Genomic DNA, 22,746 nt, shown 5'->3' on the forward strand with positions numbered 1-22,746 from the left:
TCAAAGGTTCAGTGAAGTGAACTTTAGCATTATTTCATGATCATGAAACAGCCTCAGTGAGGATACCTCAACAATATGTATTTACATTTATTCCTATAAAAGGAAATACATCAGCAGCTTTGACAATAAAGCAGAGTGAGCAGCAAAAATAATTCGATGAGCTGAACTGTGCCAACAGTATACTAGCAGAAGGCTGGAGCTGACATCTGAAACAAATAACGACATCATAATGACATCTGGAAAGCACTAAATCAGCTGATCCCAGCATTTTTTGTCTGGCTCATGTGATGAACTCCTGTACCTCTTCATCTACACCAATATATTACATGTAAATGTATTCAACATTAAACATATAAAAGAGGAGGTTGTTGACTCTTTTCTTTGCCTTGAACATGGTTATGTCAGTAATTCTGTCCACCACTTTGGTTGAAACTGTGTTATCTGATCAGCTGCTAGATGGATTCTCGTAACATTTTCTTTATAGACTTACAGTCACGGTGCTCAGCGCATGAATCCTTCTAACTGAGGTGGTCGAGGTAAATGTACCTGCTAAACATCACAATGTTAGCTTTGTAGTCCTCATCAGAAAAACAAAACCATGCAGGTCAACTGTGAAAACAGCTTATTACGACTCATATTCAACATTTTTTGTTGCACAGTGACCTCTAGTGGCCGGAGTAATAATTAAGGGCGCAAAGGAGGAAGTCAGGTGAAGTACACAGCTGTTCATGTCCAGTGTTGAAGTGTAAATTCAATGATGGGTTACAAAGTGAAGTTAAGCTACATATGGAAGCTTGGAGAGTAACAGAGTACATGTAAATTATGTGATCAGGATACAAAAAAAGGTAAATATATTGCAGAAAAGTTAGATTACAGATATATTCAGTAAAAAAGGGGATTACTGCAAGTCTGCAACAAATCACACACACAACATCACTCTGAAACCGAACACACAAATAAACACAAATATTTTCTCGTTTTCATTTGCAGATTTATTATTGAGGTAATATATAACAATGTTAAGTAATCTAGTTACATTCAATTATGAAACTTAAATGACAAAACTGACTACATTTTTTAAACAGGTAACTGTATCACAATACATTAATGCCTTTAAGTTACGTAACTGAAGTCTTGTACGTTACGTAGGCACATGTCTAACCAAAGCTACTGACACTCAACCCATTCAGTGGTTTGGTTGTGAGGATGTGAGCATGTTAGCGTGCTGCGATAGCATGAAGCTCAGGGCTCAGCGAACGTGGCTGCGAGATCTTCGTCTTGTTCCAGAAGCTCTTGAGCAATTTTGCATTTGAGCCACAGTAACAGAAGCTGGATGTTTTCGACCACTCATCCATTTGATTTTTGGCTTCTCAGCGTGAGTGAATCATTTCAAGTGGCTCAGATCAGTGGGAAAGCGAGACACGCTTGTAGTTTGCCAGCCGCGATCACGGTGAGTTCCAAAAGATCATTTGGGCAATAAACACGTCTTATTCAGACACTTTGCAGGATTACAAGATTTTTCCATTACTTGATGAAGTGAGACAGCTGTTTTGTTGAAGTGTCTGTCAGCATGCGTCGGCCATGCTGCCAGCCCCTCTGGCCACCTCTCTCATTCCTTCAACATGACTGAATTCATTACTCCGAGATGGACTCGTTTACTTACACAAACCTGCGCCGCTTCGTTAGATCGTAAACTCCATTTGTCTCGGCGATGCAACCTGCAGAGCGTCTAATGGCTTTTAGTGGACTTGGCAGCAGCGTGAGCGCCGAGACCTAATTCATAGGGAAATCGTACAGTTTACCCCAAAGTCAAACATGGCAGAGAGAATGTGAAGCGAGCTGAGGCTGTTTAGTTTGAAATGATATGTGGTGGAAGTGTGAGAAAAGACAGAGAGGAGAGAGAGAGGATGTGTGTTAATATTTAAAAACAGGTCTGTAACGAAAACACACAAAACATTTCAGGTTGTTCACGTCCCAAAAGAAAAAACGTTAAGTTAAGAATCCCTAGAATACAAGTTTACAACATACCATGAATATGTTGAAACTTTTCTTTATGTGACAGTTTATGTCCCGCTGTGCTCTGGTTCGGTTTAGGCACAATCAGCTCGTGGTTACGGTGAGGAGAAGATCGTGCGTTGGCTTAAAACAAACCCAGAGATTTCCAGACGTCTCGTCAAAAAATATCTGTTTTTCGTCACCACCAACACAACTGGATATGTCCCGAGACTGACTTAAAATATCCAGTGGTGTCTGTTATGTTAACAATCAGACTTAATGTTAACAAAGATTAGCCGGAGGACAAGCCAGTACCTTGCAAGCAGATTTTCTTCAGAAACAGGAAGTGTGTTACATACAAACAGGTCCGGGGGAAACCCACGACAGTGCTCGGCTATATTTTGTTTTACAGAACAGTGTCACACTTATGACAGTTGGAACCTCCCGACATGTCAAGTCATAAACATGTAATGTGGCTGACATACAACCCTTATTGTAGAAATATCCATATGGTGCGTAGCCTTTGGTCTGGTGACTGTGCTGTAATACAGAATAATGGTATCAGCTAAATATCACGCTCTGATAGAACCTGAGACTCTGAATGGTCTCTCCTGAATGTAATCACCTTTTCTGTCCAACCACACTGAAGATGTTGAGCATGGTGCATTTACTTTTTCCTCACTATATTTAACTTTATTTTGAAAGGGGAGCATGTTCTCTATATATCTGTACTGTATGTCTGTTTACCACACAGCAGTAAACACAGTCTGTTCCTGACAGTGTTGCCACCACCAGAGCAGCAGCTGCATCCGCTCTCATGCCAGAAAGGGATCCAACGGATTCCTTCTGATTTATTAAAATCTCGAGGGCACACAGTGTTCGGAAATGAGAGATTCATCCTCTAAAACCGCGATCAGTCCGAGGAATGATGGAAAACCTGCATCATGTTTATAACACTGGTTGTTTTAATGATGATGAATGAAGTCGATAACGAGCTTCATTCCCAATAACTAACATACTTTGTTTTTTCGTGTCAAAACACTATAAATAATTTTAGATACACAGTTTGCACACTGCTGTCTGTCCACTGTGTGACTGACTCTCAGGTAATTCAGCTAATCCTCACCTCTGAGGGCAGTTTGGGATTAGAGCAGGAGGTGTAGCAAACAAAAACTCCTCAGATGTAACATGACACAAACCTGTGTGTTGTGTTTTCCACAGTATTAAAATAAATCATGAAGATTTTCAGATCAGTCACTTCAAGCACTAAAGCTCCAGTCAGATACATTACAGTAGTGAATAAAACCTGTTGTTAACTGAACTAACTAGGTGGAACGAAGCCTTAACACACGTTTTGATTTACCTTCAGCTGGACGTCGGATATCTTTTGCAGAATCCTACTTTGCATTCTTCTTTCTCATTTGCGTGTCGTCCATGAGTTTAGCATTTGTTCCCCCCAACAGAGAGAGAGAGAGAGAGAGAGAGATTTTAGGATTTGCATGCAGACAGGTCAGCAGGCACACAGACATGTCCACAGACAGACAGGTAGACAGGTGCTGAAGGTAACTGCAGGAAATAAGGACTGTTGTCTGTGTTTGGGTGATGCAGGCATGTCGGGGCACAGACACACAGACAGGTGTGCAGATGCTGGGAGGTTATTACTGACAACAATGGGATGCTGGGCGGCGTTATCAGGTCTGCGGCTTCCTTCAAACTTAACTTTCCAGGAACCCTGAATAAACCAGTGGAACCAGAATATTCCTGCATATACAGTTCAACATCTCTGATTCTGTGTGTAGTGAGTCTGAGAAGCCGGCAGACAGACAGAAGGTGTGCAGAAAGGTGCGTACAGGCAGGTGTGAGAGGAACATTCCTCCCAGGTGAGCTGGGTGCAGGGTGAGGTTAACGGCCCCGGGCACAGATGTAATTTCTGTTAAAGCCGCCGTGTTCACATGGTGTTCACATGGTGTTCACATGGTGTTCACATGGTGTTCACATGGTGTTCATCAGCTTACAGCCATCAGGCTGAACGGTGATGACAGGATGGCCTTTCCCTCTTTTTCCTCCAGGGCGCAATTTTACCTCCACCTGTGGTCATTTCTTATTACTTCATAACTCACCGTGATTTTTAATATGTCTCTCTCTTAAGAAGGGATGCTAGATCCCCCACCTTTTTTTAAATTCATAATTTAGTGATAATATATCGGTCACACAAAAACTAATGAATGGAATCACATGAAACACAGATAAAAACCTTCTGGTACAGAAAGAAAGAGATGGATCCAGGATTAATTCTCACTTCAACATTTCAAGATTTCTTTCTTTTTTTCACATTTTTGTTAATCCTACTATTGATATTATATAATTATTGATATGACACACTGCACAACAGTAAAGTGATGTCACTTTCCAAACTTAATTGGTAAAGGCCAATACTATACTTTACCCACTTTATCATTATATCCACATGATAACTTATAAAACAGCGTCTGTCCTTTTGAGGAGATTTAAAAAACTCCAGATGTTTACTGTGAATCACGATATAGCTCAAAAGTTCTTCCATGTTATTTTCCTCTCACATCAAAGATACTCTGCAAAATTCTCCTGTTGGATTGATGCTCATGTGAAAGAGACCATCCTTCCTTTTACAGTCTGAGTGGATATCACACACAGGCGCCGTGACACGACGTTACCTGCCGGGACACCAAGAGAACCGAGAACACAAACATGTTATCAGTCGCAGCTTGTTTGGATTTGCGTGACTTCTACGAGGGAAACTTTTCATAAATACGACTTGTCTACAGGCAGTAAATACTTTTACAGCAGGAGAGAGGGGCGGTGTGTGTGTGTGTGTGTGTGTGTGTGTGTGTGTGTGTGGAGGTTCCCACTTGAAACCTCTTACATCCACGTCAGTTAGCTTGTAAACAGACAGGCCATTAGTGCTGAGCAGGGAGACTCGCTGTCCGTCTGTTTGGACGTATTTCTGCGTAGAAAAGTATGTGAGTGCACGTGATGTCTGCTGGACCAACACGAGAGCTCCTGAAAATACCTGTGGAAATACATTACATAGGCCAGGACAGGTAGCAGATTTTAATGTTTGGGAGATGTTTGGGTTTAATGTTCTCTATCAGTACAGTCTCTCTCTGTGTAAAGTTGTTTATAATAAAGTAGTAAAATGTGACTTCCAGGAGAAACATGGTCGACTGTTGAGTCTCATTCCCAGGTCATCATATACTGATACAGCTAGCAGCCGGTTAGTTTAGCTTAGCATAAAGACTGTAAACAGGAGGAAACCGGAAACCGCAAACCAACTGTGATGTCGCCGATTTGTTTGTGGACATTTTTTGTCATCATGGCCGTCACCATCTTAGATTTTTGGGGCCAGAAGTGACTACGTCTCCAGCGACACCCTTAAGCATCACCTGTATTGACTACTGTACGCTAAACGTAGCCATAATTTACAAAATGAACATCATGCTGTAGTGAAGAAGATGTAAAAGTAGAGATCGAGACCAAAAACTCGTTTGGAGTCTGTTTACTGAGGTTATATATCAGGTGAGAAGTAAGATCATTTTCTCATGAGCTTTTAAACTATCAAACTTTTTTCTGCAACCAGTGGTACTGCCCCCTGCTGGTCAGTAGAATTAATGATGTTCACTTCAGCATTGGCTTCACTTTTCAGACCTTAAAGGTCCGTCGCTATTTCATACAGTCAAAGATCTGAATGTAAATTCAACTAAAGCTCTGAAGTGAACACGTTTTGTCTCGTTTGTTCGATCTGTACAAAAGCAAGAAACAAAATAAGCGCATTTCTTTTCCTTTGCATCTGTGGATGATGGTGAATCCTGTTATACAACGATTCAGATCTCAAAGACACTTTCACACACTCACACGTCTGTTCGTGTTTGACCATGTAGAGGGTCCCTGATGACACGGATGTGAGGTCATCACTCCTCTGACTCCGACTGCCATCAAATTCACCGTGAAGGCAACATATGTTCAGGCCCAGGACGTGTCCTATTTTGAGGCCTTTATGACATTGATCCAGGCTTATGTTGATGTTATGTAATTCTTTTTTTTTTTATTTTTTTTACACCATATCAAAGCTGATTCTAAAAACTGACAGTTCATTCCACTTATATCTAGGTGACGCTGGACGCAGCTGATGGAGCCTGAAAACAGTGGCAACATGAATAAATAAGGATATTTAAATTGAAAAAGCTACAGTGCATTATTGAGAAAATGCTTTAAAAAGATTATATATATATAAAAAAAAAAGCAGTTACATTAAAATCCTTTAAAATATGTTGATGAAGGTTCTCGGTGGTAATCCTAATTGCTGTATCAGCAACTGGATTCGATTCAGTTTCCTGGAAATGTTTCACCGCTCATCCAAATGTATTCTTCAGTTCTATCTAACGAGAGGAGAGTTGCAGACTGTAAATAACTTTAAGTTTTAGTTTTGCTTGTTTACTAACCATAAAAAGAGTTTGAATAAAGAAATATATAAATGTGCTGTTTGTACCGTCATCGTTTGCCCTGAGAGTGAGGTGAGTCTGGCAGAACGAGTAAAAACTGTAACATGTTGAATCTCGTACACTCTTTGTGTCAAACAATGTTTCAGCAACACACATATATTGTTTATATCAATACTAACATTAACAGTTAACCATGTGAGGATGGTTGTTCATCAGCTGTTCATTCATCAGTCGCAGTAACAGCTGACAGAAACGTACCGATAACATTTTCAGTGACCACAGGATCTGTGGGCGAGGTTACTTAAAGTTCCTAAGAGTTTTTGTTGCCATTTTTGTGATTTTTTTGTGATTTTCTATTAATCTAACAACTTCTCTTGCCAAATAAAGTAAAAACATGTTTGTATTATTTGTCAGCTTCCATAACTCAGTCAGCAGGTGCTCACTAACATTTTACACACACACAGAGGAACATATGAAGGAGTGTCCCACTCTGCAGTATTTTTACCATCCCAGTCATCTTTTATAAACCCCAAGCGGCCATTTTTCATCTGCTGGCAGATCATTTGGACTCAATGTGTTCCAGGTTTCTGTCGGGAATCGTGAAGTTTCCAGAGAGACGTCCAACAAAGAGACAAGATAAATAAAAGAAACAAGTCTTTCACCCTAGATACAATCAAAACAGAACAGTTATCTATCCTGAGCTGTTTTATTAACAGAGTTATGTGAACTAAATCTGTTGTTCTGATTGTTGGATCTGGAGCTGGTGTCTAGTACCGATTGAATCATCTACAGGATTCTAATTAATAACTAGAAAAAAATACAGAGACTTGGACAGTTGGACCCCTGAGCTGTCCATAGAAGATGAAGATGTTCTCTGGATTTTCATACTGGAGCAACATGACTGGAGGACCAGTTCTGTGTCCGGTCCTCCTCCGAGCCGTCATGGAGCTGAAAGGTTTCACTCCAGTCTGTGTAAACTGGCTGTTGGTGAGAATGCCTCTCGCTGGATGTAATGATTATTCAGACCCCTCTAGTGACTCTTTCTCAAAAAAGAGGAAAAATGTCAAACATTTGCTGGTTCCAGTTCATTAAGTGTAAAGATCTGATGTGTTTCTTTGTCATTCATATTGTAAATGAAGAGTCTTTGCTTTATGGACAGCTGATTGGACACAAAAAGGAATCTGAAAACGTCACCTCTCAGATACCAGATTGGTTCTCCTGGCCCACGTACGGTGCAGGATCATCGGGCATCTTGTTTGTCAGATCTGAGCCACGAACAGGCCACAGCAGGTCAGCCAAGAGCGAACTGATTGAACCTGAACGGGTCCAAATGTGGGCCACAGTCGTATTGTGGCGGGCAGGATCTGGCGCAGATATGGGCCAGTTCTGCTTTATTGACAAGCGCCCAGGTGCCATCATGACGTATGAGGGCCAGAAGAAGGTGTCTGGTACAATTACTGGCATTTTATAGACAAACAATTCCTCGATTTATCTGGGAGAATAATCCATACAGCTGCTTTCAGTCCTGCCTGTAGAGTTCATGTAGGTATGAAGTTTGTTCTCCTTAAAGTCTCCGTCACAGTCAAAGGTAATCTCAGTGCATTCAGCCCAACTGTTATAATGTGATATAAATCTTAATGTCTTACGTGGAGACGGAGTTCACGCAAAGTGTAAACACTCACAGCACGCACCGATTTGATTCATGAATGTGATCGGATCAGAGCCAAACGACATCTGATCTGCGTTTGTGAGAAAGTTCAGCACACAGGAAGCGTCACGACTCGCCCTGAAGGTTTGAATTCACTCAGAGACACAACGGCAGCTGAAATAACCTGTTTGTGTTTGTGTGATGAGGCTCCAGCGTTTGAGTGCAGATCCACAGAAAAATGCAGAAAAAAACACTTGTGAGATCTGATGTGTATCAGTTCCTCTTCCACCTCCTCTTGTTGTCTTCTCCCACACCTCCACACTTTATTCTTCAACTTTATTTTTCCTTTTGTGTAGCGTTGTGTGCGTTCTTCCCGTCTCTCCCTCCCACCGATTGTCTCTGTTGTTGCCAAGGCAGATGGAAGCTTTCAGCGAGCAGATGCAGGAGAGATGTTATCCATGTGTTCCCTGCGCTGTGAAAGACGAGTTAAGACTCAGAAACCTGTCCTAACACGAACCATGCTGCTCAACAAAACACACAGACAACACATTTCATTTTGATGAAATGTGCTCTGTATGAAGAGATGCTCATGAAGAGGATGTGTAGATCGACACAGTATGTATTGATTGTTCCCTTCAGATATTTGCTCTGTCTCAGTTCAGGCTCTGCGTCCTTCAGAGGAGCATTTGAAGGCCAATAATGTCACAACGCCAAGCGAAGGTTGTCCCAGTCTGAAGCTCCTCCAGATGCTCCTTCTTTTCCGTTTTTGGAGGATGCGCTGCTACGATCCTTTGTGGCCTCACATATCCCAAGATTCTTTGGTAGAAAGAGAGAAAACGGCGACATCGCGTGGTGTAGATCATCACTTTCACGGGTCTGGGTGGCAGAAATCGTGACGTAAGGGTAAAAAATCTGGTGACGCAACCAGGAAATGCTCCGAAGGCTGGACCGTCACATTTAATCTGACGAGCTTAACAAGGTCTCTGAAGGACTCGCCTTCAAAGACCACAAAGGCCGGGTCCTTCAGAGGACGCAGACCCTGAACTGAGACACAGCTAATGAGTCATTCATACTTCATATGATATCAACATGAACACGCTGATGTGTGAGCTGTCTCAGCAGTCAGTTAGCTCGTAGCTTAGCACAAAGACTGGAAACAGCCTCTCCATCTCACTACTGCACCATTAAATAATCTGGCATATAAATGCACAGCGTGTTGTTTTCCTACTTGTTGTGAACCTGCTGTTCACGGAGCTCTAGAGTTGGTGTGAGTGAGACTTTCAGGCTTAACTAAGCAGCTGCTGGATGAAGCTTTCCCAAAGCGTGGAACTAATTGTACACTGTATAAGAGTGTTCATACAATTTGTTGAGATAATTCCAGAACAAAGCAAGTGAAACTCACCGGGCTCGTCTGTGTTACCTGCTGAGTCCGACGCTGCAGATCCCACCGGGAGCGTTTCCGGTGAGGAGCGTCGTGCCTGCCAGATGTTGTCGACTCGCTCACATTGTGTTTGTTTATTCTTTGATTTATGTGTAGAACAGCAAAGTGCATCCAAGTGCAATTTCCAAAATAAAACCCTGAGTGCCGACTCAGGATCTACAGCAGAACAAAGGAAACATTTTTTCAATAATCACGCTTAAAACCGATGAATAACGAAACGATAACGACGTCATCCTACTCGAACACAGTAGAAGCCGTCTGACTTCCTGTCTGGCTCGATCTGCTTCTGTCAAAAATAGATTTGGCCACGTGTGAAGCAGAGAGACGCTTCTGGGACACTGCTGAACCGTGCCGAGGTGCAGCTGAAACGTGTCGAGGTGCAGCTGAACCGTGCCGAGGTGCAGCTGAAACATTCTGAGGTGCAGCTGAAACGTGCCGAGGTGCAGCTGAAACGTGTCGAGGTGCAGCTGAAACGTGCCGAGGTGCAGCTGAAACGTGTCGAAGTGCAGCTGAACCGTGCCGAGGTGCAGCTGAAACATTCTGAGGTGCAGCTGAAACGTGCCGAGGTGCAGCTGAAACGTTCTGAGGTGCAGCTGAAACGTGCCGAGGTGCAGCTGAAACGTGTCGAGGTGCAGCTGAAACGTGTCGAGGTGCAGCTGAAACCTGTCGAGGTGCAGCTGAAACGTGTCGAGGTGCAGCTGAAACGTGTCGAGGTGCAGCTGAAACGTGTCGAGGTGCAGCTGAAACGTGTCGAGGTGCAGCCTGTGGAAACAGAAGCGTTGTCAAGAACGGCCTCGACAAGCTCCTGCAACTGGTGGATACATTTAACACACAAAGTATGCAGACTGCTTGAATGTAGTGAGTGAGAAAACAGAGAGGGATCAAGATGGAGGTAAACAGGAAGTCACCTGGGAGGAGACAGATAATAAACACCGACAGGTAGAAACAGAGAAGACGGACTGAATGACCCAGAAATGTAAATGTGTGAAACCAGAGCAGAAGCAGCAGAATCCAGATTGCATGTGTCACAAGATTAACAATGGGATTAACACACACACACACACACACACACACACACACACACACACACACACACACACTGGCCAGAGCATTATACCAGCCACCTCCTCTCTAAATAAACAGCGGTTGAGAGTCTGATGCTAATGAAGCTACGGAGCTGCAACATGTTCCTCTGTCATGATGGAACATAAACACTGAATCTTTTTCCACCACTTCATCTTTTCATCTCCTCCACGCTGCTCTGCGCTCACATGAGAACTTTTTAAAAGTGGCATTAGGTGTTTTAACCTTTTTAAACCTGGCACACTGATGACTGTTGGAGGATCAGAGCGACTACAGTGGTGTGATGACGACAAACTTCTGCCTTACAGCAACTTTTGCCATTTTTCCATCACATCTACTGATCTGGATTTATATTTCCACGACTGGGCGACCTGCTTGAAGTTAAACCAAACCAATGACACGCTTGTCCAACGTGCTGGTGGAAAAAACGCTACCTCAAATTGATGAAAGTAAGTTAATGTGGTCTCTGCTGATACATGTTTGTACATGTTTGGAAGAGATGAAGCATTTGCGGATCCATAAAAATCTTTCCTGCATTAAGTTAAGCAGCAACAATCTTTGTTTTCTAAGAACATCATGTCGACTTGTCCGTCTGTGTCTGTCTTTGGCTTAAGTCTGACGAAACGATTTCCCCCAAAACACCATGATTATCGCTGATTAGACGGTAATTTGCTCAATCATATACAATCAAACTTCATTATTTCATGTTTTCTCTGTGAGTCAGTGGGAAAGAACCACGATGTGCTCGTCACAAACGTCAAAACAGCAGCTGTATCAACTTCTTCAGGTGGAAAGCTGAAATCATCATTGTAGCTGCGATGCTAAAGTGTTAGCGCACCAAACCGAAGAGGTCACATAAGTTGGAGGACGTGTCGAGAGTCTAAAATTACACATTTTAAAAGACTTTACCAAGAAACACGTTGCACTTAAAAAGAAAAGAGCAACAGTCTGATGTGTGCTGTGGTTCTGCAGCTTGTTGCTGCATCGCTAACAGCCTCCAGTCATTCACAGACTTCACACAAAGTCCTCAACATTCCTGACTGATATTACCTGCACACACCTCATAAGACCTTTAGGTTAAGTCGAGATGACAGGCGTCATCGTGGAGATTACACTGCCAAACGTTTGAAACTTTCAAGAAAGAAACTTGAGGTGCTTTGAGTCGACTGTCTGTCTGTCAGTGATTCCCTCTGAAAACCATTATCATCGTTAAAACGAGTCCAGAGGCCTCAGACACACAAACATGCACAGCAGGAGTTACATGCATTCAACAATATGATGATCAGAGTCGACACTCGTGCAACCTGATCCAACACGCTGCGTCTATCCCTCTATTCAACCGTGACACATTTATTTTCCGTCCTGGCTGTCGGCCTACATGTAAACATAAAGGCTGCGAACATGATATAGGTCACCAAGCGATCGCTGGCACGAGACGAGGCGCACACCCGTGGAAACGTGACCGGGCGCCTGAATAATTCACGTGTCATGTAAAGGGATCGTTCTGAGAGCTCGTGCACAGAAAGGCTTCGCATCCTGGAGCTCCAGGACATATGTCAGGGCACAGATGAGGACATAGAGACGGAATGTATAGAGAGGACTCGCTCTCTCTCTGATGTACTGCGAGTCGACTGCGCAGGGAAATATCTGACTGTGTGAAAAGGCTGACGGTTAGGGTGCAGGGTCGAGGTGAAGTCTGAACAAATGAGTTTTGAGTCTTTTGCGGAAGTTGTTTCATCCTGAAAACAACTGAAGATCCAGTCACTTGTTTATCTTCCAGAGATGTCGTGACTCCATACTTCATCACATGAGACAAAAGAACAACAGTAAGCAGAACACGTTTAACAGTTTTTTCCCTCAAGCTGTTTTTGTACCTTTGAGCTGAATATATCAAACCAAAGACTTTTAGAAACTTTGCTGTTTCACGTGTGCCACAGAACGTCTTGTGTTGATCTGATTATCTGTGCTAGATGTCTGAGTTCTTCGGCTGAATGACATCCGTCAGCTTTGCATTGTGCTCATCAGATATTAATGAGGGAGGTTAATTATGTATTAGTTTCCCCCCGTTAACTCTTTCCATGGTGACCTTTCAATATGTAAGTCACGCTTCAGAATGACATCACTCACTATTCATCACGTGTGTCGCACACATACATGTGCAGGTAACGCATGGAAATACACACACTGACACCTGAGACTTCCTGTCGCTGTGATACGATAGTTTTCCAACTCACACGGCAGCAAGTGATCAACTCCGTCATCTACTCACGACCTCGACTCAGCGAGACAGACGCACAATAACGGCCGGCGGAGGTGAAGACAGAGGGAGCGCCACAAACAACACCGAGCCGCCGAGCTGCAGCTACAACCTGCAGCGACAGGCGGAACAACAGTATCTGTTTTCACACACACACTCATTCACCTTCCTCCATTCACACAAACACACTCGGACATGAATGAACTGGTTCACACAGGCCAGGAAAGCGGGACAGGCAGGGGAGGAGGAGGAGGAACCCTCCAGAAATCTAGATTACAGGCTGAACTCTGATAATACTCCATATGTATTATGTATTTCAAAATGTTAAATGCATCTTTATTTGTTGCACTTCATGCTTTTTTACTGAAACTGAGAGTCTGCAGCCTGCGTTGACTGTTCATTTTTAATAAAGTTGTCGTTGCACTGAACTGTGGGTGGACATGAGGCTTGTGTGGCTTTTGTTTGGAGATATCAGTTAACGATAACTAACCACGTTAGTCGTCTGCAGCCATGAACAATACAGCAAAAACAGCTGATTGGTCCTGACCTGCTGGAGGAACTTTCTGGATAAAAAAGGAATTTAGAATTATCTTTCTGCACGTATCAATGATGAAAAGTAGCCGTGAAACCAGATCGAATCCTGAGGCCAGTGAAGATTCACACCTCGAGGAGATGGTCCACTGGTTTGGCATCGTTCTCTCAGACAAATAATAAAAAAATTTTGATAGAAAATGCTAAAACGGGTCCTCAGATGCACTCGGGCGGTTGTTAATATACCTGCGCAGTAAGTAAGTAAAGTGTATATGTGGGAACTGCTGCCTGTCAATCACAACAACAATCAGATTTTACAACATGTGTGAATTTTAGATGGTCATGAACTGCTGCAAAGGAAAGTTGGTCCGTCTGTGCTGAAGTGACGGAGGGATGTTACGAAAGAGACACACACACTCACCTCCCTCTGACCCAGAGCAAGGAGCTGAATTTGAATATCAAACACACACACACACACACACACACACACACACACACACACACACACACACAGAAGTCTTGCATAGTTATACAAACACAGACAGACGAGCATGTGCGTACACACATGAAACAAACTTTGCTTTTGCAACATGCTGCGCTGAGATTTCTGCTTTGGCATTAACACAATCACCTTCAGCTGTGTGTGTGCGTGTGTGCAAGAGAGAGAGAGTGTGTGTATGTGTGTGTGCGTGTGTGTGCGTGTGTGTGTCCACTGGCACACAAACTGGACTGGCATCCAAGCAACTGCTATTGACCAACGGTGGAAACTATTTGTGAATGAGACGCTGAGTCCTAAGACACACACACGCTCACACACACGCACGAGCGCGCGCGCGCACACACACACACACACACACGCACACACACACATACACACGCGCACACACAAATGCAACATGTAGAAAGGTGCACTGAAGCATACAGACACACAGCTATGCATGCTATGATCATAAACACCCACACTAAGATGTGCACACACACACACACACACACACACACACACACACACACACACACACACACACACTGTCAGGACTGAAGCTGGTCAGTGTCGACACACACAGTGACAATCACACAACACACACACACACACACACAGTGACAATCACACAACACACACACACACACACACACACACACACAGTGACAATCACACAACACACACACACAGATTTTGTCCTGAGACAGCCCTCTCAGCAGGGAGTTTATAAAGGCTGCTTTGTGTCCCGACTATCTGCTGAACACACACAAACACACCTAATGACGGCTTTGTGTCCACATTTTAAGATGCACTCTCACATCGACACGGGGAGAGACCAGCTGCTTTGTACCCTCATTATGTCGCTGCTGGGCTCAGGCTACTTGGGATTGCAAACACGGGCCAAGCAGATGTCCACTGGCCTTATAGTGCTGACGGCAGTCACACACAGATGGATGTGTGTGAGGAGACACTCTGCTCTCTCTCTCTCCTACACACTTTATTATTTCCTCCAGGGAAATGAATGCATCGTCTCCATAACGGACTTCCATTCAGGAGGGCTGGTTGTGTAAAAGAGAGAGAATGATCACACGTGTCTCCACCGTCGGCACTGTTTGATTGACTTTCTGAAATACAAAGTCCACAGAAACACCAGAGACTCCGTGGCTGCGATGCTCACTGTAAAGAAACACGAGCTTCAGTTTTAACAAACACAAAACACAGAATAAGAACTGGCAGGTTTGACTCTGCAAACCACGGTTATGCTGTTCCTTTCTGTTTCTTAAGGTTCAGTTTTCAACTTCGGCGCTAATGACCTGATCTGGTCGCCACAAACAGGCCTGGAGACGTCCTGAGTCACTCTGAGATGATATTCAGAGGCACAAACTAAGGCAGAACGATCATCAGGACCGTCTTAAGTATTTTTCTGATAATTGCTATCAGTGATTTTTCTGTCAGAATGCTGATAAAATAAACATGTGCTGCATACAACACAATGTCCCGCCCACAACTACACCTGATCGGTGACAGGACTTGCATAAACTGAACTTAAGTTCATTCCATCACTGGTTGTTTGAAATTTTGACAAGAAGAGTTTAATTCTTCGGTCCCAAATATCACTTTTCTTTTCAGTTTGATTTCTAATAATCAGAATCACATGGCGTCGGCCCTGAAGAAGCCATATCAGTTGGACCTTTGTGCAAACTGCAGCCAAACTTCTGCCTTCTTTTTCTCTTTCTCGTGCCCTCAGTTCAGATTTCAGATTGGAAACAGACTGATTTTGAGCTGCCCGTGGGGAGAACATAAGACTGTAAGACGTAACATCCATTCCTGATAAAAAGCTCTGTTTTCACTGCCTAATTTCTCTGACAGTCTCTTGTTCTGTCTCTCATCTATCTGGAATCACAGCGGTTCACTCAACACACCGAGCTGATCGGCTGAGTAACATGACGGGTGACTTGCAGGACGTGCGAGTGGAAAGAAGGAGAAGAGACGCTCGGTCAAAATGTAAAAAGTCTCCAGACAGCAGTGAGTCTATCAGTGATCTCAGACGGGGACGGAGAGGGACGGCATGTTGACCAGAGGAAATCTGTAGGTTCAGTCTTTATATGTGTGAGTCACCCTGAATACAGACGACTGTGGGCGGCACTGGAGGGAGAGAAACAAGGAATGAGATGCTCGGCTGCGTATTAGATGCAGGAAAGCTTCACCAACAAATCTAAACTTTTGCCCCCCGCTGACGTTCACAATCATGTTTGTTCATGAGTCACGGGAGGAAGACTGAGAAGAAGAGTACAATAGACTGAGCTTCTGTGTTGACTCAGTTTCTTCTTCTGCTGCTGCGATGACTGAATGTGAGTCTCTATTGAATCTGAGTCACTGCGGTGCTTTCATGTGGCTCCACGCTGGACAGAAGACAATTCGACGTTGAACAAAGCCTCCGTTTCTTCTCCACCCGCGACGACTCTGTGAAACGATTGACGTACTTCAGAGTCGGTCTGCGCCCACTCGGCACGCATAGCTGTTCATGACACTTTTAGCCGCTCTGTGAGTCTGAGTGGGTTTCATGGAAGTCCAGTGAGTCGCTGTCGTATCTCTGTCATCATCCTCGCAACATATTTGCATGTAGACAGTCGAGGAATTGACTGAGGGAAGGAAGTTGGGGAAGTCAACCCACGAGAGCATGTGGTTCTGACTAAACCAGACAGAAAGCATGCCGGGAATCCTTGAAGTTGACAGTTTTACGGGCGGGTGGGACGTGAAATACCAGATACGTCCAGATTCAGCCCACAGAGGTCAGGAGATCAGAGTGGAACCAGAACCGGAGCGTGTCCTCAGAACCTCACTTTCATAATCGGACGCTGCCGTAATCAAACTACTTCCAGCTTTCTGCGTTCACCAGTTAGTGAAGGTTTACGTTTGTGAAGCCAAGAGAAAGTTGACTTTTCTCTGGTTGTGTGAGAATAAATGTGACGATGTGACGCATGGCTCGTTCCTCCTCTTGATGAGCACATGGCAGAAGCCAGCAGTGACACATTTTCCGAGTGTGTCGAGCTCCATGAATCCTGACAGCAGGCGCGGTAGATGCATCACTACCTAATTCCTCTGACACCGCCGCTGCCTCCGGGGAGACAAAGACAAGGTGAAAGCAGTCGGCAGGTAGCGGGGAGACAGCTCGATCCATTCTGGACCGCCGTCCCGTGGAAGGGCACCACGGGCCGCTGCTGGAGCCAGACGGGACCTGATGTGATTTTCCTCGAGTCGCCTCGGGGAGCTGCAGCATGGGTGGACTTTCTGATGAGGAGACGACTACTTTGCTGTTCCCGTCACAGCGGTACATCCAGTTTCTTTCAGTATGATTTGAGATTGTGATGATTTTTTTCTCTCTGTGGTATTTTCTGTTTATTTTAAATCTATTTTGAGAGAAAAGACATTCAAGTTTGTCGGACAGTCTTTCTTTAAAATGTATTTTGGCCTTTCAGTCACACTTAAATGGCACTTTGGTTATTGAAAACAGACCTTTTGGAAACTCTTTCCAGGGTGAAGACATTTCAGTGTTTACGTCTCGTCGGGCAGAAATCAATCTTTGGAAACGATGATGCAGAGTCGATGTGCTGAGTGGAAGATGGAAGATGAGTTCTGACTTCATTAATCCACCCGACTGATCACGTTTCCACTGAGAAGAAGAAGAAGTTTTGTGTGAGACCTCTACTTCTTCTTCTCTGTTTATTACAGTCATTCGTATCGTTGCCAGTAAAACTGCTGATCATTGGCAGAATTCACTTGGGAGAAACAAGAACCATCCGGTGAAGACTCAGAATGTCTTCATATACAAATAAATGACTAAAAAAAAAAACAACTTAGATTTGAAGAATGTGTCATCGTATTAATGCACAAAATCAAATAAAAACCCAGAATATGGAAGCTGGATGTTGGGAGAGTCGGACTGAGCGCAGGACGAGCCTCACTTCACTTCACTTCAGGGAAACAGAGACGTTTGCACGGAGCCTCCAATGCAAAAAGCGACTCAGATGTTTGTTTTGCAACAGAAAATATCCACCCAGCAGTCAGAGAGAGGAAATGTGACATTACAGAGGCGATGACAGTGATTATCCTGATTCTCACTTTGCAGAAGCTGCATTGTTTGTCGCTGTAGGTGGAGATTCCTGAACATGTAGGAACATCTGAGAGCGCAGGTGAAAAATCATTAGCGTGCTGCATCGCATTTACGATTTGTCTGAGAGCAACATGCTATTAAAAGGTCTATAAAGGTGTGTGAAGGTGCTCATCATTTTAACAACAGCAGGTGTGTGTGTGAGTCCTTGTACAGGCTCGTCTGTACAGTGGGAGCTACACTCCATCTCTGTTTATCTAAACAGAACAAAAGCAAAGTCAATATCATAACGATTGTAAAGGTCATTATAGATATTAAAGGAATAATAATTATCATAATATTTGTATTTGTACTTTCCATTCTTCCAAATGTTTTCCTGTGGTGTCCTGAACGACAGTGTTAGCGACATCGCTCTGCTAGCAGCTAATTCCAAAGCTAAAAAAACCTGCGAGAATGAAAAACAGAACTTTTCTCGTCCTGCTGACAAAATTACGGTTCATCCATTCACACACATTCATACACTGGTGCCAGAGGCAACCATGCAATGATGACGATGACTTTTTTTAGCATTACAATAAAAGAATAATGTCACTAAACTGTTGGTGTAATGTCTCCACATCCTCCAAGTTACCAAACCTTTATAAAGTTCACAATGAGACGCCTGCAGACCAACATTTCACCTCTAACCGCCGGTCTGTGGTGAGGAACTCTGTGCTGGTTTTGTTTCTCGATGACTCCGAGCTGCCAGTTGTGTACGCCTGAGTTTGTGTGCCAGCGCCTTTTCTTTGTAGACATTTTCCAAACAAAAAAAGGCACTCGTTGTCTCAGGAGGTAATTATCCACTCTGTTATTTCCTGAGGCGTTTTTTTTTTTTTTTTCCTTACACAAGAGGAAGAAGTCTCTGACGCAAACACACAGATTACAGCCTGGAGCTTTTTTACTTTATACACCTTCTCATTTACCAGAACATCACTTTGAATGTTACAGCACCAAATGTTTGCTTCTGCTTCTGCCAAGTTGTCCAAGTCCTCATCAGAGCTGTCGGCTTGTATCAGAGGAGAAGAGCATCAGCCCGTCTGTGCAATCATGAAACGCCAAGATGAACATTTTATCTGTGGGTGAACTGACTTCATGACATGGATTTGGTCTGAATTAGTTGAATAGACTCTCTTCACTGCAGACATTTTGACTTGTCATTGCAGGGAGAGCACAGTTAAAACAGTTTCCCTGCCGTTTATTTTTTTAAATTGCCATTATCTGGAGATCATGAGTTAATTATCTCGTTATCCCCAGAGAGAGGAAAAAAAAAACGACATAATGAGAAACCGACTTTTTATTTCTCCAGATCAAAATGTCTTGTCTGGTTAATGATCTCAGCAGGATCTCCCCAGTATTCTCGAGCTAGTTTAAAATAAGGAGGATGGATCTGAATATTATCTCACAGTATTGATCATTAGGACTTCGATCTGACCTTTTCAGCTTGAATCAGATGCCACACTTGTGCAGATAACCACACATGTTGGCACGACACTCTCTGATTAACACGTTTAACAGAGGAAACCTTTTTGTTTTCTCCTGATGGATTACCTCTAAATGAAGCTCGTAATCTCCAGATAAAGGTTTAAAAATACGTTGTGAGCCTTAATCTTTCCCATTTCATTCCCCGCAGGAAGTCGAGAGGAACTGTAATTTCCTCTTCTCCTCTCTCATATCTTTTCCTTTCCTTCACACACACATAAAGTCCACCTCACGTGCATCCATCAGCTTCTCCTCCGTCCCGGGAGGACTCGGCTTTGCGAGCACGGTCGTCAGGCTCACATGCTCACGCGGTTCACTTCCCTGCTCACGCAGCTTATAGATTATTGCCTGCGAGCGTGTTCATCATCTCTAAGCGCACCCCACGCAGTCTCACGTGCACTCTGCTGATCCTGTCCTCTCTTGTACCCCGTATCCCCCCTCCGTCCCCCTCAGGGACTCTTGGCATTAACACAATATTCCTCCATGGCTTCATGCTGCCATCGTTTTCTTCTGCGTGTCGTTTCTGATCTCTCTTAGTCTGTTCAGACATTCACAGCGCCTTCAAGTTCCTGTTACTCACTTTTGTCCCTTTTTACTAATTTGTCTCTCCTTTAAAAATGTAACAGCACGTCAACGACAATCAAAAGTGGATAATGATCAACCAACACCAACAAAAGCTGTTACAAGTTACAGAACTGATACCACACTGTGAGAATACTGCAGCAAAATGTTCCCCATCAGTGTTTCACCATTCAGTCCGATGTTTTGGGGTTAATATGCTGCATGAGTATGTTTGCTGTATTTTAGTTCATTTACTACTTTATATACTGTCGGGTAGTTCAATCTGCAGCAGTGCATCATATTCTAGATGATCGACATCGAAACCCTGTTTTCAGCTCTGTGATGACACATTTTCCAGCTGATCCAAGAGGGATTATTTATCTTGTCTTAACACAAAAGACTTCATCCTTTATTAAAAAAGATAAAAATCACAAAATGTGGAGCTACATGTTACGTAGGTTAGGTTAGGTTGGTTATGAAGGTGCTGCAGTTCAAAGTTCTCCACGTGACTTCAGGAGGTCGTTACGTTCCTGTGTGGGTTTAAGTTGGTCATATAATAAAATCCCTCCAACCTGTAAAGAACTCTGCATCGTGTCTGAGGACATTATGGGAACATTACAGGATGTTTCCAAAGCAAGGGAAGAGACCGACAGGGAACGTTTTATAATAGTCGTCCCCTAAACGTTTCCAGAACGTCCTGAATGTTCCTTGAAATTTACCAAAGAAACCCGCCCTTTAAAGAACTCTACAGTCCGGTACTTCACATGAGCCGGGACGATCTGGGAACATACAGCAAAACAACAACCAACCACAGTCAAGGACATACATACTTATAAAAGTATAAATATAGTGACATGGAAGTGAAACACCACACATAACACCAGGATTTGTTTAACAGAGCTACAGTGTACTGGAGACGGATTAAATCATCATCATCAACAAATATGTACAACACCAGAAACAGCAGTTTTCAGTGGGCAGGAACAGTAAAACATATTCTAATCTGAAATACAACTAGTAAATAAAGCTGTCAGATCAATGTAGTGGGGTAAAAAGTACATTATTTGCCATAAATATCTATTGGAGTAGAATCTACAGTAGCATAAAATGGAGTGCTTCAACTTTTGCCTGGATAATAAATGTACCTGGTTACTTTCCACCGCTGAAGGCTGCTTGTTGTGTGTATTTCATCATGTGGGATTTAATGTCCTGGTTCTGCTCATATTTTGTGGCGTATCCTGTCTTTATTTGTTTGTGTGGTTTGTTCTGCCTGCGGGGCAGCGAGTGTTCGGACCAGTTGTTTGTCCACCTGGTAAAAATGATTTGTGCTGTCGTGCTGAGCGCAGAGAGAAACCAGATCAGTGCATTGGACACAGGGCTGGATGTCTGATGGAAGGTTTTCAGTGATATTCTCAGTACCTGAACTGCAGCACTGATCCTCAAGTTCATCTTCCAACAATACTTGTTGTTACATTTGAGGAACAATCTAAAATCCTGAATGAAGGAAGCCAAAGTGATTCATTCTCTGGTTTACTTTGCTTGTAGATGAACACAGAAACAAAGACTGACTTTGTTTCGCTGCCGTCTAGTTTGGTTTGTTAAGATCAAATCCAGCAGGATGATCGCTTGATGTTCATCATGTGGACGGATTAAACTGTGTCAGTGCTGATTATTTGTATGTGTCGATATGGTGAGAGTGTGAACTAATCAAAAGACACAGAGAAGCATGAAAGTTGTGTCTCAGCCCGTCGTGTCTTGTTTGGGTGAATAATTGAAGCATTGAAGCTGGCGTCCTTTGTGTCTCTTAGATTAGACGGCGCCGATATTAAACACTCGGCAGTCAGTCTGAGTTTCTAAGTGACCACAGAAAGTCTTTGAACAGACTCTTGGAATCAGACTGTCCATGTTCAGAGCAACTCTGTGTATCTGCTGGTGCCTGTTAATTAACTTCAGGCCCAGAATCTGATCAGGTTTCTGGGCCCAAGTGGAGAATCTCCCTTTCCAAACAAGGCCACAACAAACTGGAGTTACTAGCTGGTTAATCAACAACTCATTCAAAAGAAAACCATTGTGAAAATCAATACATTGCTTCGGTTACTTCATCAGCAAAAATGTTGATCATTTGCTGGTTCCAGCTTCTTAATTTTCAGGATTTGCTGCATTTCCTCGTCTTTCATTTCAGTAAATGGCGAGTCTTTGAGATTTGGACTGTTTGTTGGATGTAAGAAGTAAATTAAATAAGTCACTTCAGACTTTGGAACTCTGTGATGAGCGTTTTTTACACAATAAGCTCGAGTCCACCAACCCAGACAGAAACATCTGGAAACACTCTGCCTGGTACAGTAGCAAGACATTTCTGGCTCAGTGCTCATACATGTAGTTTCCCCAGTAAACACACTGACCTGTTCACCTGCTGCAGTCCCTCCCGACCTGCCGGCTGGTGCTCGTCTTCTTTTCCTCTGGAGCTTTGTGTGACCAGAGTGTCTCAGAGAGATGACGGGCCGGACGTCCGTCTGTGAGCAGCCTCGCTGAAACCAAGTCCGTCGTCCAAACCTGATATGTATGAAGGAGCAGATACACAGCTGTGAGCTGAAGAGGTCTGTGTGTTTACCTTGCAGCCCTTTTCTTAAATTAATCACTTC

At 43.5% G+C, this 22,746-nt stretch overlaps 1 protein-coding gene across 7 annotated transcripts in view; it reads right to left on the bottom strand.

Moving 5' to 3' along the window:
• Positions 1-3,462: 3,462 nt before the first annotated feature.
• LOC119007089 (mucin-1-like) overlaps positions 3,463-22,746 on the bottom strand; it is a 97,967-nt gene continuing 78,683 nt past the window's right edge. The window contains exons 2-4 of one of the 7 annotated variants that reach the window (XM_037076455.1): positions 22,507-22,657; positions 9,801-10,324; positions 8,602-9,718 (exon numbers count right to left, since the gene is read on the bottom strand). In XM_037076455.1, coding sequence (XP_036932350.1) covers positions 9,712-9,718; positions 9,801-10,324; positions 22,507-22,657 — 682 coding nt within the window. In that variant the 3' untranslated portion in view covers positions 8,602-9,711. The other 6 variants (XR_005071002.1, XR_005071004.1, XR_005071005.1 and 3 more) reach the window with 6 other exon arrangements.

The sequence above is a fragment of the Acanthopagrus latus genome, chromosome 18 (genome assembly GCF_904848185.1).
Source record: "Acanthopagrus latus isolate v.2019 chromosome 18, fAcaLat1.1, whole genome shotgun sequence".
Taxonomy (NCBI): Eukaryota; Metazoa; Chordata; class Actinopteri; order Spariformes; family Sparidae; genus Acanthopagrus; species Acanthopagrus latus.